At 44.3% G+C, this 12,517-nt stretch overlaps 1 protein-coding gene across 3 annotated transcripts in view; it reads left to right on the plus strand.

The window, feature by feature from the left end:
• The window catches only part of B3GLCT (beta 3-glucosyltransferase), a 120,298-nt gene that overhangs the window by 10,224 nt on the left and 97,557 nt on the right, over positions 1 to 12,517 (plus strand). The window contains exons 1-2 of one of the 3 annotated variants that reach the window (XM_047861812.1): positions 222 to 444; positions 4,738 to 4,787. In XM_047861812.1, coding sequence (XP_047717768.1) covers positions 222 to 444; positions 4,738 to 4,787 — 273 coding nt within the window. Of the gene's footprint in view, positions 1 to 221; positions 445 to 4,737; positions 4,788 to 12,517 lie in introns of those variants that run through there. The other 2 variants (XM_047861830.1, XM_047861820.1) reach the window with 2 other exon arrangements.

A 12,517-nucleotide genomic window follows, 5' to 3' on the forward strand; every position in this document is an offset into this window, starting at 1 on the left:
CGAGGGACTCCTCTCTCACATGAGCTCCTTGGGCAGCTGCTTATTCGTCTTCCCCAGCTCCTGGCATATTGTGTGGCAGTCATACACTCTCTGATTTTCTGTTTAACAAATGAAAATATAAATTCATACTGCTAATGAGCTGCGAAGGCCCAAAGCACTCGGCATGTGCCAGGCCCCGTTGCGGAAACATAATGCTTGTTAAACCGTTGATCTTTGGCCACATGCCTGGGCTGGTTCTGTCCTCTGCCCATGGGGAGTGCCTGGGGCCCGTCATCCTCAGGCTGGGCGCTGGTGCCTCCAGGTGGGCGGATGGCTGCGGCCCAGTGTGGCCACGACCCCCAGGGACAGCAGATTGGTCTGAAAAGGCAGGCCCTGCCCCCTGTTGCTGGGTTGGGGTGCGATCCTTTCTGTCCCCTCTGCTGGCATGGATTATCTTCAAAGCAGGTAATTGGAACTAAGTAAATTGGCTGTGGGCTGTGTACCCTGGAGCTTAAGGCCTCCTCTCGAGGACCTGGAATTAAACCTGGAAAGCTCCGGGAAGCTGGAGCCACTGGGGGAGGAGCCGCACTGGGTGAAGCGTTTTGTAAGTAGGTCACGGCAAGGAAAGTGAAGCCCCGCCGGCTCCCTCCCACAGCCTGGCGGAAGAAAAAGTGGGGCAGAGCCCGTGTGAGACCCTGAGCCCGCAGGGCCACCAGCTGCAAGCTTCCCGTGAGTGCTGTGGCTTCGGCCCGGATGGCGGAGAGGGCCACGCGGTTTCAGTCCCTCCCTCCAGGCTCCTGGGTAGGGCCGCGACCACCCACCACCTAGACGCCGCCCAGACTGGCCCTAAGCGTGGTACCACCGGCAGCTTTATGGCCCCGTCCGCTGAGTTTGCAACATGTGGAACCGCACACTAAACGCTTTACGCAGTATCTCACTCGATCCCGCATTTTAGTGTTTTTTGTTTTCGTTTTTGTATTTAATCTGGTTTTCTGTGATTGCCGTTCTTGGGAGAGTCTGGGAGGACAGTCCAGGGAACAGGAACAAAACGGAGTTAGGAGGTGCAGTCATCTTTCCTGCAGGGGCGTGGGGTCCCTGACTCCCAACCAGGAACAAGATAAGATAGTTGATTAGTGTTGCTTAAATGCCTTGCAATGAATTCCTCTCCAGTTTTCCGGCACTCCAGGGCTTAGGCTGGCCTATAAATCTTAGTCCCAGGTTAGTTGTAAAATCTTGATTTATCTCTCAGAATAGGTGTGCTAACACATTAGTTGGCTTGAATTATTTAAAGTTATCACGGGAAGGTCTTATTTCTATTGCCCGTCCCGATTTGCACTTTAAATATAGTTCCCTGCAGCAATTCACAGGAATTCATGTTGAAAATAGAAAAGGGAAAATTACTTTTAAACAGCAGTTTGGCATATAAGAGCATGATTTACCTTGGAATAGTTCTCCAACTGCACATTAAGGCCAAGCTTTCAAGAATATTTTTTCCCCGCTGAATCTGGAAATTAGTATGAAACCAAACAGCCAACATCCAGCCTCACGCGGCCACTCCCTTTGGCAGAGCAGGGGGGGATCCCTTCCTCCCTCCCCGCTCCCCCCTCCCCTCCTTTGGCTCCCAGTGTTACAGTCCCACCGTAGGGACTGTATCCTGTTAGGGTTGTTGGAGGTGACAGGCACATCCTTACCTTACTTGCCCGGTTTTCTAACTTTTCTCCTCAGATTTCACCATTTCTCCTTTTTCACGTGCTTGAAGTGTGAAAGCTTGGATTTTGTTGGCAGGAATTTTAGAAAGGATCCATTGTTTTAAGATTGGATTTATTAGCGGTCTAGCATATGCTGTGCCTTCAAAACGCATTTGGTTCCCCGGTGATTGGTTTAGATTATGGAAACATAAAGGTAAAAGCAGAAGGCAAAAAGATATTTGCTTATATTCATTTAATGAGGATTATCTTGCCCTGTGATTTGCTCTTATACCTGAGAGTGACTCTGATGCATGTCTTATGTTAGTGCTGTACTTATTTATTTAGTTTTTTTAAGTAAGCTCCGTGCCCAGTGTGGGACTTGAACTCACAACCCCAAGATCGAGTCACGTGCTCTACTGACTGAGCCAGCCACGTGCCCTTATGTTACTGCTTTAAATATTACATAATTTATTTCTATCGGGGAAATTTCACAGCAGAATGTCATAGGGACAAATGATGGTTTTGTGTGTGTGTGTTTTTTTTAAAGAATATCTTAACTCCAGGCCTTTGTATTTTTGGAGGGAACTAAAATCTAGTTTACTCTTAACTTCAGTTAAGCCTCGCCTGAATAAGGGTATGCTGTCTTGATTACGACAAAGAGGCTTTGTAGAATTCACTTGATTTATTGGGAATGTCTTCCTCCCATGTAATTCCTTCATTAAACATACTCAAATGACATTAGTTGCTGGCTTATGAAAGGTGATGTTTTCGTACCTTTCAGAACCAATACCAAATAAAGGCATGTTTTCTTCAATATAGAGTCTGCATTCTAAAGGACTTTTGTGTTGACATACTCTTCCTTTTCACATAGCCATCTGGCCTGCAAAAAAAGTGAGGTAAGACTAAATCCTGTTTATTAGATGATGAGTCACTGAACGTGTTAAGCTGAGAAGGTTTTTTTTTTGTTTTTTTTTTTTTATCTTGACAAAAGAGGGAATTCTAGCCCAGGGAGCTTTGACTGTCTGTGTTTGGAATTAAGAATTGATGGAGTCAGATTTTGGACTCAGAGTCGAGTCTTAGATTGACCACGGTTGTTATATCCTGCAAGCTGTTGGAATGTTCTATTTCCTGCAATTCTGTGGTGCTAAGTGGTATTAACATGTTGTGACTTCCTTATATGATGTTCGTTAATACTTCTATTTCTGATATCTTCTCGAGGGCTTTCACTGTGCATGCTAGTTTGGAGGTTAATAAAATAAGACCAAACCAAAGAATTAAATGCCCAGAAGCAGAATTTAAAATGGTGTTTGGGCTTAAATCTTTCTTTTTAGAAGTTCATGAATGATTGGGGCTTTTTGGTTGCCGCCTGTGTGTGTGTGTGTGTGTGTGTGTGTGTGTGTGTGTGCGCGCGTATAAAATGAAAAAGTAGATCAGATCCTGGTGAAAATAAATTGGTTGTGGGGGGGGACACAGTAAATTCCTTCATTTTGCTGGTGGATATTCCCTAGCGTAAGGAGTAGACAGCCTGTAAGTGATGTGGTCCCAGGGCCATCCCAAAGACTTGCATTCACTCATTCATTCATTTGATCAATATTTGTTGACCTTCTCCTATGTGCTGGCTGTGTTTTGGGTGTGGGGCACCACCTTCCTGCCTTCACAGAGCTTACAATAAACTAATATGTAAGGCGAGCAATAAATAAATAAATACGTATTACGTCAGTGGTGGTAAGTGCTGTGCAGAACAATAAAGCAGAATGAGGAACGTAAGGAGGGGTGGTGTTGGGGATTTATTATTTATATGAGGTGGTCTCAGTGGGGCCTCCCGTAACATCTGCTGTTACCTAAATTTCACACGTAGAGGTTCATTTGGCTTACGGTTCAGGCTCACCCTGCCTTTTGAGATGCCATCTTGGAAATGGAAGTGATTAAACCACGTTCATTTTACGTCTTAGTGTGAATACGTTTTAGGTTATTTCCTTGGAGCAAATGTTGATGGGAGAGGACTTGAGGCAGTACATGTCTGTGGGTGGGGGGTAGGGAGGGGTCAGAGGCATCCGAATGGGAAAGGTCTTCTCCCGCCTCTCAGGAGGGCCTCCTCTGTTACCCCAGGAGACCTACCACTGAAGCTTCTTGTACCACATTACAGCTCCGTGGAATCGGCCGTCCGGCCCTTTGAGTCCATTACTGCTCTATGGCATTGCCCATTTTCTCCGGGGGATGCTAATTGGAGACAGCAAACTCTATGAGACGCTTTCCTCTTAGCTCCTCAGGGGAAGTGCACGATAACATTAAAGCATATTATTTTTGTCTAGTTAAACTGCATGCCTGTTGGGTTTATTATTTTGCTTTATATTTTCAAAGTGTTACTGTCATGTTGTTGTTGTTGTTCTAAATGTGGAGCCTAGATGTGTCTCTAGGGTACAGGGATGCCTTTATCCGTGGGCTCCAACTTGAAACCTTAAATCGTTCTAAATAGGGAATGATCTTCGCTCCTCTCGCTGTCTTGGCCCCACTGCATTAGTGGGTTCTGTGAACGGCCCTGCGTGAGGCAGCATTATCTGCACCACACTTCCAGCCTGGGAGCCTCTGAGACGGAAAGCTTGCCCCAGATTCAGCTCTGTTGCCTGCCAGGCTCTGGCAGCGATCGTGCGAGGAGGGAGTTGAACTGCTTCCCGCTGGATTCTCAGGAATCCCCCCTTTGCTTTGGAAGGCACCGTCGAGTTGCTAAGAAGTTGTATTTTGTACACATCAATTTCGTAGTTTATATCCGTAGACACACGTGGTATGTGCACAGGTTCCAATTCCTTTGAGGTTTATTTCTTCAGCTTGGTAGCCTAAGCACGTTGGCTGTGCACCGATGAATAATTTCAGGTCCGGAGATGAACGCGGCCAGTGGTACTAGTTTGCAGCAAATGCAGCTGGTTTTAAAAATGAGCAAAAATAGGTCTTCTTCAAGCACCCTTTCTCCCCCCCCCACCCCCCCCACCCCCCCCATTTTAAGCGAGACTGTTAAATACGAGAATGAATCTTAACTGGTGATCTTAATGTAAAAATGTTTTCTTTTTTCCAGCTTTTGCTTTGGTTTCTGAAGATACAAAGAAAGAGGTCAAGCAATCTAAGGTACTAATTTTAATGATCAAATCTATTCTTCCTGTCTGAGATTCACTTATATTTTCTTTAATGGCAGCTGTAATGATTTCATCTTACAATAGTTCTCAGGTTTCTTTTCACGAATTAATGAAATGTTGGTCCACGCAGATTTTTAATCTCTCGTGGCAACCTGCAGATAAACTTGCTTTATTTATTTTTTATTTTATTTTTTTGAATTTAAATCCAAGTTAGTTAACATACAGTGTAACAATAATTTCAGGAATAGAATTTAGTGATTCATCGCTTACATGTAACACCCAGCGCTCATCCCAACAAGTGCCTGCCTTAATGCCCATCATCCATTTAGCCCATCCGCCCACCCCACATCCCTCCGGCAGCCCTCGGTTTGTTCTCTGCAGTTAAGAGTCTCTTATGGTTTGTTCCCTCTCTGTTTTTTTTTTATCTTATTTTTTAGATAAGCTTGCTTAAAAAAAAAAAATCCCTTAGTAGTTACAGCAGACCAAGTAGGTTTCAAAAAAAGTATTTTGATATGGATTTAGACATCATAGAAGTCTTGCTGGGATGCCTCAGTTTTCTCTAGTCTGACCACATCTAAACTGGGCTGCATTTTCCCAGTCTGAGAGAGAGAAGTAGTATGCTGTGTCCCCGGGGTCACAAGAGCCTGAGTCTCCCTCACTTTGTAGGTGGCACCGTGTGGCAGTACTGAAGATGACTGCCAGGCTTTTTGCACAGTTGGGACCAGGAACCGAGACCCCGGGACTTGATGGAGACGGGATAAAACTCAGCCAAAAATCTCAGAGCGGCTGCTTTCCCACAATTGTTTGTGTTCAAGAAACTCATCTAAAGCTTATCATTTCGGCTTTGCGCTAGATGAGTTTAGCAGATGAGAAAGAGAAACCATATTTGAAGAATGTGAGTTGTCTTTATCATATTCGCTAAGGTTCGGTCGACTTCATTTTTTTTTTTTTTTTTTAATCTCACGATTAGCGTAACAGCGTGTTTTATTTTTATTTTTTTTAATGTTTGTTTATTCTTGAGACAGAGCATGAGCAGGGGAGGGGCAGAGAGAGAGGGAGACACAGAATCTGAAGCAGGCTCCAGGGTCTGAGCTGTCAGCACAGAGCCCGACACGGGGCTCAAACCCATGAATTGTGAGATCATGACCCGAGCCGAAGTCGGATGCTTAACCGACTGAGCCACCCAGGCGCCCCAAAACATTTTTTTTTTTTAAATAGAGTGTTTCTTTTTTCAACACAGTGTTGTCTTTTCTAACTATACTGTGGGTTTCCTACACAGGAACAATAATAATACTTTCCTTTGGTTTTAAGATCCTTTATGGTTAATAAAACATTTTCAGACATTTCACTTGAAACTTGATCTTCTCAATGATCCTGTTATTGCCAAGCAAAAGAGATATTCCCACGTCCACGCACACCTCAGGGAGGATGTGGGTTTGGTTCCACCTCAGAAAAGAGAGTTAAATGCACTTTTTTGGTTTTCAGTGCATAATAAAAGTCCTATTTAAACTATATTGTTGTCTGTTAAGTGTGCGATAGCATTATGTCTAAAAAATATACATACCTCAGTTGCAAAGTACTTTATTGCTACAAAATGCTAACCATCATCCGTGCTTTCAGTGACTTGTGATCTTTTAGCTGGTGGAGGGTCTTGCCTCAATGTTGATAGCTGCTGACCGATCAGGGTGGGCTTCCTGGAGGCTGGGGTGGCCGTGGCAGTTTCTTAAGACGACAGTGAATTTTGCCTCCTTGATGGACTCTTCCTCTCACGAACGACTGCTCTGTAGCCTGTGATGCTGTTTGATAGCATTTCACCTACAGTAGAACTTCTTTCAAAACTGGAGGTAGTCCTCTCAAATCCTGCTGCTGCTTTATCTACTAAGTTTGTGTAATATTCCAAATCCCTTGTCGCTTCAACAAGCTTCACAGCATCTTCATCAGCAGGAGTAGAGTCCATCTCGAGAAACCACGATTCTTGCTCAGCCTCGAGAAGCAGTCCTCACCTGATCACGTCCTATCACGAGATCTCAGCAATGCCGTCCACGTTCAGGCCCCGCTTCTAGTTCTGGTTCTCTCGTTGCTTCCACCACATCCGCAGTGACTGCCTCCACTGACGTCCTGAACCCCCCAAAGTCATCCCGAGGGTGGGAATCAACTTCTTCCAAATGCCTGTGCATGTTGATATTTTGGCCTCTTCCCATGAATCATGAATGTCCTGAATGGCCTCTAGAATGCTGAATCCTTTCCAGAAGGTTTTCAATTTGCTTTTCTCAGATCCATCAGAGAATCACTGTGAGAACCGTAGCCTTATGAATGTGTTTCTTTTTCTTTTTTTGTTTTTAATGAAAACATTTTAATTCTAGCGTAGTTAATATACAGTGTTGTATTAGTTTCAAGTGTATAGTGTGGCAATTCAACAATTCCATGTATTAGAGTTCATCAGGATAAGTGTGCTCTTAATTCCCTTAGCCTGTTTTACCCACCTCCCCCACCCCCTATGGCAACCCTCTTTTCTCTATAGTTAAGAGTCTTGCTTTGTCTCTTTTTTCCTTTGTTCATTTATTTCTTAAATTCCACATATGAGTGTAATCATACAGTATTTGTCTTTCTCTGACTAGCTTATTTTGCTTAGCATTATACTTTCTAGCTCCATCCATGTTGTTGCAAATGACAAGATATCATTATTTTTATGACTGAATAATATTCCTGTGTGTGTGTGTGTGTGTGTGTGTGTGTGTGTGTGTGTGTGTATCTTCTTTATCCATTCATCTAATGTTAGACACTTTGGCAGCTTCCATAATTTGGCTCTTGTAAACAATATTGCAAGAAACCTAGGGGTGCACATATCCTTTTGAATTAGTGTTTTTGTATTCTTTGGATAAATACCCAGTAGTGTGATTGTTGGATCACAAGGCAATTTTTTTGAAGAACCTCCATACTGTTTTACACAGTGGCTGTACCAGTTTGCATTCCCACCAACAGTACACGGGGGTTCCCCTTTCGCCACATCCCCACCAACACCTGTTGTTTCTTGAAGATTTTAGCCATGAGATGTGTTTCTTAAATAAGAAGACTTGAGAGTCAAAGTGACTCCCTGATTCATAGGCTGCTAAATGAATGAATGCTGTGTCAGCAGGCATGAAAGCAACATTCATCTCATTGTATGTCACCTCAGAGCTCTTGGGTGACCAGGTGCCTTATCGAACAGTAATATTTCCAAAGTAATTTTTTTTTTCTGAGCAGTAGGTCTCAAAAGTGGTCTTCGAATACTTAATAAACCTTACTGTAAATGATGTGCTGTCCTCCGGGCTTTGTTGTTCCATTTATAGAGCACAGACAGAGTAGGGTTAGCATAATTCTTAAGGGCCCTAGGATTTTTGCAATGGTCGATGTGCATTGACTTCAACTTTAAGTATCAGCTGCACTGGCCCCTAACAAGAGAGTCAGCCTGTCCTTTGAAGCTTTGTAGCCAGGCATTGACTTCCCCTCTCTAGCTCTGAAAGTCCTCGATGGCCTCTTCTGCCAACAGAAGGCTCTTTTGTCTACACTGAAAACCTGTTGTGCAGTGTAGCCACCTTCCTGAATTATCTTAGCCAGACCTTCTGGGTAACTTGCTGCAGCCTCTACACCAACACTTGCTGCTTCACCTTGAACTTTTATGTTATGGAGACGCCTTCTTTCCACAAACCTCATGAACCCACTTCTGTTAGCCTCACACTTTTCCTCTGCGGCTTCCTCACCTCTCTCAGCCCTCACAGAATTGAAGAGAGTTAGGGCCTTGCTCCGGTTTAGGCTTCGGTTTAAGGGAATGCTGTGGCGGGTGTGATCTTCTAACCAGATCCCTTAGACTTTCTCCACATCAGCGAGGCTGTTTCTCTTTCTTACCATCTGTGTGTTCACTGGAGTAGCACTTTTAATGCCCTTCAAGAACTTTTCCTTCACATTCACAGCACGGCGAATGGTCGGCACAAGAGACCTCGCTTTCAGCCTGTCTCGGCTTTCAACATGCGTTTCTCACGAAGCTTCATCATTTCTAGCTTTTGACTTAAAAGTGAGAGGCATGAAGCTCTTCCTTTCACTCGAGCACTTGGAGGCCACTGTAGGGTGACTCAACTGGCCTAATTTCAATATTGTTGCGTCTCAGGGAACAGGGAGCCCAGAGAAGAGGGAGAGAGATGGGAAACAACACGCACAACATTCATCCTTGAAGTTCACCGTTTACATGGTGTTCCTGGCATCCCCAAACCATTACAATAGGAACGCCAAAGATGACTGATCACAGATCATCCTGAGAAGTGTAATAATAATGAAAAAAAATGGAAATATCGTGAGGATCACCAAAATGTGACACAGAGACACAGAGTGAGCAAATACTCTTGGAGAAATGGTGCCGATAGACATGCTCAACGCAGGGTTGCTACAGACCTTCAATTTGTAAAAAAAAAAAAAAAAAAAACAAAACCACAGTGTCTGCAAAGCATGATAGAGGAAAGCATAATAAACCGCAGAATGCTGTATAGCAGAGAAAACTTACCCTCAAAGAAATTACGTGATTTAACTGAGGTCACGTGGTAATTCAAAGGTGAAGTCAGAATCTAATTTTCCTGAATCCTTAAATTCTTGCACGCTGCACACAGCTGTGTGCATTAGAACGTGTGTGTGTGTATGTGGCAATAATCAAGCTCATTTGTAATGAACTTAAAGTGCTACCTAAGGAATATTACTAGGGAATTAAAATTTTGTGTAATGAATTTAGAATTCTAGCATATACTTTCAAATATAGGTTTTTAACTCCTCTTTCCAAATGAGGAAATGTATGTATCCCTCTTCTTAAATACGTATATAAATATAGGTAGAAAATAAGGTGACTCTTACATCGTAGTGTCATTTTTCATCCAAAGGTATTAAAGCCCTTGAAAAATGTCATTAACCCCATCTGTGCTTAGGCTGTGAAGCCAAAAAAGCCATTAATCCCCTGAGGAGAGGCAGTGATAAAATGTCTACTGTAGACCATACCCGAGACTGGGAGAGAAGAATTAATTTGTCCAAGGTCACCCAAAGTCTGTAGATGAACCTGGAGATAGGAGTGAAGGCTCTTCACAACAGCCATGTTCATTTGGGATCATGAGTCTATCACCATCTGCAGAATTGACGGGGGACCTGCCCTGCCTTGCTCCTCAGAGGCGTCCGCCTTCCATCCCCCCTCACCGCACGGCTTGCTTTCGTCAGGGCCCCAGACAGGGCTCTCTAGAATGCAGGCAGCCCCACTCATGGCTGGGGGCCTGCCCCACACAATGTTTGGACTCACTGGTTGGCATCAGGTGGCTTGTCATCCAAATCCTGGGTACTTCTGGTGCCCTGCTGCACCTCCCAGGAGCTGACCTCTGGGCCCAGGCTCCTCTTTTGGATTCCTGGTCCCTGGCATTGACCCAGATTCTGACCTCCCTCAGCTTTCAGGGGAGCCTGCCCACCCAGGCTTGTGCTCCAGGCCACGGTACCCGCCTCAACCACGGCCTTGTCCCGGCTTCAACCCACAGTTTCGCCCACTTATACCCTGTGGTGGTTGTGATGTTGTGTCCTGTATGATGTAGGGTTAGAGTTGAGCGCTGTGGTTCACATCCCAGTGGAGACCCTCTCTGTGTCTCAGCTTCCTCATCCGTAAGATGGGGTAGTAAGACCTGTATCAAAAAGCTGTTTGGAGGAGGAGGAGGAGGAGGAGGATGTGTGTGTGTGTGTGTGTGTGTGTGTGTGTGTGTGTGTCCCCACCACTTAAAACAGTGCCAGACCCTACCTGATGTGACAGCAAGAAATATTTTAGGCAGCCTTTTGAGCCGAACCTAAACAGATCAAAGTAAGAAGAGGAACCGTAGGGCTTACTGCTTTTATCAGTGAGATTTCTTTTATGGTGTAAGTTGACTTCACGTGAAATAGATGAAGGTGATGATGAAAAGAGTAGTAGGTGACAACTGTTGAGCATTTTCGTCGGGCAGATGCCATGCTCAGCAGTATATTACCTAATGAAACTGCCACAACAACCCTGTGCTGCAGGTCTTGTAATTACCATTCCTGTTTTACAGATGAGAAACTGAGGCCTGAGCTAGTAAGTGGTGGGGGGCAGAATTCAAACACAGGACTGGCTTCCGGCCGAGTCCACTGACGGGCACATCCTGATCAGTTCCTTTATTCAAAAGACCAAGGGGGTGGCGGTTGGTGGTGACCAGGTACAGGATGCCATTTTACTTCCCTTTCTTCCGAAAAGATTCGGTAGATGTGAAGGATTTTGGGGAGGTTTCATCGTCTTTTCGTGAAGGATTTATGAACGAGGCATTACGGGCGTGGATTGCAAGTGTTCTAACGTATTGTGACTTAACAAATAAAACCTGTGTCAGAGGGTAACTTGGATTTGTCTTTTCCCGGCTAGGGTAGGAGCTGTCTGTGGGGTAGATGCATTAGTAACAAATCTCTTTCCTATCTGAATAGCAATTCAGTTGACTTCTACAACTTTGACAGTGAACCCATTTTGACTGATATCGATAGCGTAAGAAATGTGTGGCAGCAGAGATACTAAAACGAACCATGTGTTTCTTCCTAGGAAGAGCTGAGGCTTTTCAGGAGGGGAAACTGGAGACAGAATTCTAAATGTCCTGTCAGTTCGTTCATTTAGTCTCATTTTCTTTCTCAGAGGGGAAATTGCTCAAGACCGTTTTGGATCCATTCAGTTCACTTAATTCGACCGTTCTTGGATGTTTTCTTCTTACGGTTTACAAATTGAGCCATTCGAAGTGGTTAATCGTGTCCGATCTGTTGTTTTCAGCCAGTTGGAGCTGCGGTGTTTAATAGCAAATGGAAAGATGTGTCATTTTGGTCGATTCTCTTTGGTTTCACAAAGAGATGTATGTGGTGGGATGTCCAGTTGGTTTCCAGCGTTAAGTTATTCATTCGGGAAATACTGAGTTCAGGGGTTTTTTTTGTTTTGTTTTGTTTTTTAATCTTTCAGTTTATTGTTAAAGGTGACTCTTGTCATGAGTGTCATGGTGCTTTCACCTGGTGCGTGTTTCTTTTTTTTTTTTTTCAATATATGAACTTTATTGTCACATTGGTGTCCATACAACACCCAGTGCTCATCCCAAAAGGTGCCCTCCTCAATGCCCATCACCCACTTTCCCCTGTCCCCCACCTCCCCCCCCCCATCAACCCTCAGTTTGTTCTCAGTATTTAAGAGTCTCTTATGGTCTGCCTCCTTCCCTCTCTGTAACTTTTTTTCCCCCCTTCCCCTCCCCCCTAGTCTTCTGTTGAGTTTCTCAGGATCCACATATGAGTGAAAACATATGGTATCTGTCTTTCTCTGTATGGCTTATTTCACTTAGCGTAACACTCTCCAGTTCCATCCACGTTGCTACAAAGGGCCAGATTTCATTCTTTCTCATTGCCACGTAGTACTCCATTGTGTATGTAAACCACAATTTCTTTATCCATTCATCAGTTGATGGACATTTAGGCTCTTTCCACAATTTGGCTATTGTTGAGAGTGCTGCTATAAACATTGGGGTACAAGTGCCCCTATGCATCAGCACTCCTGTATCCCTTGGGTAAATTCCTAGCAGTGCTATTGCTGGGTCATAGGGTAGGTCTATTTTTAATTTTTTGAGGAACCTCCACACTGTTTTGCAGAGTGGCTTCCTGGTGCATGTTTCTTGAAGAAACACCTCTGGAGGAAGACAG

This window comes from Prionailurus viverrinus, chromosome A1 (assembly GCF_022837055.1).
Source record: "Prionailurus viverrinus isolate Anna chromosome A1, UM_Priviv_1.0, whole genome shotgun sequence".
NCBI lineage: Eukaryota > Metazoa > Chordata > Mammalia > Carnivora > Felidae > Prionailurus > Prionailurus viverrinus.